At 39.9% G+C, this 4,168-nt stretch overlaps 1 protein-coding gene across 1 annotated transcript; it reads right to left on the bottom strand.

Moving 5' to 3' along the window:
• Nucleotides 1–581: 581 nt before the first annotated feature.
• On the bottom strand, nucleotides 582–3,135 carry LOC115695341 (uncharacterized). The gene is made up of 3 exons (XM_030622413.1): nucleotides 2,817–3,135; nucleotides 1,681–2,262; nucleotides 582–1,414 (listed from the first exon to the last, which is right to left on the bottom strand). The coding sequence occupies exons 1-3, from the start codon at nucleotides 3,133–3,135 to the stop codon at nucleotides 582–584; spliced, it is 1,734 nt and encodes a 577-aa protein (XP_030478273.1).
• Between the last annotated feature and the right edge of the window lie 1,033 nt (nucleotides 3,136–4,168).

Raw genomic sequence — 4,168 nt, forward strand, 5'->3', positions numbered from 1 at the left:
AAATAGTAGTTTGTTCCTGCGTTACCAAATAAGCCAAGAGACTCCAATAAAGTACATCATTTCATCTTTAGATAATTTTCCCCATAAGAAAAACAACAAATTTGGAGCTGTATGTAACCCCTTATTTAGCAGCCTATCGAAACCAAAATGCTTCCAAATCTGTTGAACCTTCGTACACAACTAAAGGGCATGACAAAGGTTCTCTTCTTCCACCTTGCACCAATCACAAGTAGTATCAAATGACATACCTCGTTTTGTAAGCTCCACTTTCGTAGTCATCCATTGATTAAACACACGCCAAATGAAATTCTTCATTTTTGGAATGAGCTTAGACCCCCAAATAAACTTCCACCAAGCTTTCAAAGTAGACTTATCCAAACATTCAACAAGATTCGGGTTTTTAAACCTTAATTTGTAACCACTTGCAACCGTATACTGCCCGTTTGGATTCAAACTCCACGTGATCCAATCTGGTCTAGAAGTTATGGGGAGGATACCAAGCACCCACGGAATGTCATCCTTATGAAACCAGCTATACACTTCATTTATTTTCCAATTCCCCTCCTCATTTAGTAACTTGTTTAAAGTAACTCCTTCCGGGAGCATAGCTTTTGAACGGAGATTGAAAGGAATACCTCTAGGGACCAAGGGTCTTCATTGATTCGAATAGTACAGTCATCTCCCACACACCAACGAGAGCCTTTAATTAAAAGCTCCCTACCCCAAAGAATACTTTGCCACACTGTAGAACCAAAATGAACAAGACTAGCTTCAATAAAGTTGTCGTGGGGGTAATAGAGGGCTTTTAACACTTTAGCAATTAAACAATCGGGCATTGTAACCAACTTCCAACCTTGCTTAGCCAAAAGGGCTTGGTTAAAGTCATCTAAGTCACGAAAACAAATTCCTCCTTGCTCTTTAAGTCTACAAAGTTTCTTCCAATTTCCCCAATGAAGCTTGTGTTTATTGGAAGTAGAACCCCACCAAAAATGAGCAATCATGCTTTCAATATCCTTAAGGATCCCTTTTGTAACCCAAAAACAACTCATTATATAGCAAGGTATAGCTTGTATCACAGCTTTAATCAAGATTTCCTTTCCGGCTTGAGAGAAGAGACCCATCTTCCAACCTCGTAATTTAGCTTCCACCTTATCCCTAATTTTGCCAAACACTTGCTTTTTATTTCTTCCCACAAAGGAGGGCATTCCCAGGTACTTAGTGTGATTTTTAACCAATGAAACACCCAAGTTTACAGCCAGACATTCTGCCATACTTGTACCTATCTTGTTGTCCACACACATCTCAGTTTTATCAAAATTGATACATTGACCAGAAAGTTTCTCATACCTCTCCAAAACTTCTTTAATCGCCATACATTCAGCCAAGTTTGCATCAAGAAATACAAGGCTATCATCTGCAAAAAAAAAAAAAACAAATGAGATAGCCTTTGATCCAAACTTCCAAATCGTAACCATGAATTTTCCCAGACCTTTCCGCTTCTTGAATAAGGCATGAGAGACCTTCAGAACAAAGGAGAAAGAGGAAGGGTGAAAGGGGGTCCCCTTGCCTTAAACCCCTTTTCCGAAAAAAAAAAAAAAAAGTGGCCTTTGATCGAACCATTTATGAGAATTGAGAAAGAAACCGATCGAACACAATTCATAACCTTTTTGATCCATTCACCCTCATACCCCAAGCAATCTGTTATAGCATCTATGAAATCCCATTCAACTCGATCATACGCCTTTGACATATCTAGTTTTAAAGCCATTTTGCTCCCATTTCCAAAACGCCCTTTCCTCGTGCAATGGAGACTTTCAAATCCAAGAATGACATTATCTTGTATAATTCGACCACCAATAAAAGCACTCTGGTTAGCTAGAATTGTTGAATTCATACTCGTTTTCATGCGGTTGGCAAGGCATTTTGACACTACTTTATAAACCACATTACAAAGGCTAATAGGTCGAAATTCTGACATTTTAGTAGGTTGCTTAACCTTCGAAATGAGGCAGATGAGGGTCTCATTTATTTTACTACAGTCCAAATTCTGATTTAGAATTTCGAGACAAGCAGCAGTCACTTCGGTCCCAATCAAGTCCCAATTTTTGTGAAAAAAAAGACCCGGCAGCCCATCCTTTCCCGGGGCCTTTAAAGGATGAATTTGGAACAAAGTAGACTTAATTTCTTCTCTTGTGAAAGGCTCTAGTAAACAACGGTTTTCTTCAGTACTAATACGGCAAGGGATACAACCCCTAAGAGCTTCTTTAACATCAATTCCCCCATTAGATTTTGAAAACAAATTCTAAAAATAACTAATGGCTATGGCAGCAATATCCTTTTCTGAAGTTCTCCAGTGAAGCTGATCATCATACAACCCCATGATGGTATTCTTTTTCCTTCTATTGGTTGCTTTGAAGTGGAAAAAATTGGTATTTCGATCTCCATGTTTTAACCAAAGTGCACGGCTTCTTTGTTTCCAATACAACTCCCTTTTCTCTTCCACGCAATTAAGATCCTTTTCAAGTTTTTGACGAGCTAGCCAATATGTCAAATTGGACGACTTTGAGAGCCAATCTATTTTCCCTTTTAACTCCTTGGATCTAGTAAAGAGATCATTTTTTTTTGTTTGATATTCCACTCTTGGAGCCTCCTCCCACAATTGGACAGTAATTGTGTAAGATTATCTAAAGGCCTGCCCCTCTCTTTAGCCTCCCAAACTTCATTGATGATCCTGAGACATTCGTCATTGTCGGCCCAAGCATGTTCATAATGAAATCTAGAATCCCATTTCCTTCGAAAAGAACTCCCCTTATTACCTTGCTCAGCTTCCAGTAAAACCGGCCTATGGTCCGAATTCCACCATTTAAGAAGAGTGATCTTATTTGTCTTAAATTTTCCCAACCATTCCGAGTTACACAGAACTCTATCAAGCTTCTCAAAAGCCATATTTGAGGCTCTCCCATTGCACCAAGTGAAGGAATCCCCAGCTGTAGTTATTTCCCGGAATCGACAATCCGAGATAACCTTTCTAAAGTTTCTCATAAGGTAAGCTGGTTTTTTCCCTCCTCCCTTTTTTTCTTTGTGACTTTTAATCTCATTAAAGTCTCCACCACATATCCAAGCACTATTGGACATTGTCTTTAGCCGCTGTAATAACTTTCAGCTTTCCGTTCTTCCTCCCGAGTCCAGACTCCCATAGAAGCCAATGAAACGCCAAGCGAACCCCAAGTTGTTCTCAACTAAAGCATTAATGTGAGAAACCGTAAAAGACTTGATCTGCACCTCAAAATCATCAAACCAAAGAAGAGCCAAACCCTCGCATTTGCCTTTAACATCCACCAAAAAACAGCCAGCAAAACCCAACTGCACCTGAACCATTTCCATTTCAACACTAGTTAACCGAGTTTCAGACAGATAAATCATCCAGAGATGATATTCTTTGACGTGGGATTTAAGAGTATTTAATGTTCAAGGGTTCCCAAGACCTTGGACATTCCAAAACAAGGCAATCATGGCTCTCGGCGACCCAGCTCCACTAGGTTCGCTGCTTCCATCTTAGAATCTAGGGTCAAATCCAAATTATTAGAAATTCCCCTTGATGAATTACCTCCTTCTGTCTTAACCATCTCCAACTTGTTTATCTCGGGCTGTCCAGTACCCCCTTTGTTCTTAATTCGCTTTGGAGTCACCTTTCTTCTTTTTGTAGAGCCTTCCACCTGACTTTGAGTATCAATCCTAGCCTCATAACTTATGGGAACCTCCACTAAATTGTAGGAATTAGTCAAAGAAAACTTACTCTCCTTCCCCTGTGGCTGAGATTGAGAGCTACTTTTCTTAGCCATTACTGCAAAAACTTTAAATTCCCTTCTGTCATCCCTCCAGGATCCACTTCTTTTACAATTAATTTGCCCATCTGCCACCCCATCCGTCACCATCTCAATACTAGTCTCCTTCCCTTTCCCACTACTATCAATATTCCCCTTCTGAACATTAATACCCGATCCAGAACTCGACTCAACCTCCTTCCTAGGTTCTGATGGAGAGGATAATAAATCTCCATTGCCCAAGCCAGTAATCTTGATAGTAGAAAAAGATTGCTCTTCCCCATTTTGGTCCGAATTATTGGGCAACCGCACGGAGGAGTCAAGAACACCATTATGCATACCAG

The sequence above is a fragment of the Cannabis sativa genome, chromosome 6 (assembly GCF_029168945.1).
Source record: "Cannabis sativa cultivar Pink pepper isolate KNU-18-1 chromosome 6, ASM2916894v1, whole genome shotgun sequence".
In the NCBI taxonomy this organism is placed as follows: Eukaryota; Viridiplantae; Streptophyta; class Magnoliopsida; order Rosales; family Cannabaceae; genus Cannabis; species Cannabis sativa.

Excerpts from the sequence above, each read along its gene's own strand:
- LOC115695341 (XM_030622413.1), bottom strand. The coding sequence starts at position 3,135 with ATGTCCAATAGTGCTTGGATATGTGGTGGAGACTTTAATGAGATTAAA. Across the intron at positions 2,263-2,816 it reads TTTACTGGAAGCTGAGCAAG|AAGCTCTTAGGGGTTGTATC; the intron begins GTAATAAGGGGA and ends TTGATGTTAAAG. Across the intron at positions 1,415-1,680 it reads AGATTGCTTGGGGTATGAGG|ATGATAGCCTTGTATTTCTT; the intron begins GTGAATGGATCA and ends TTTTTTTTGCAG.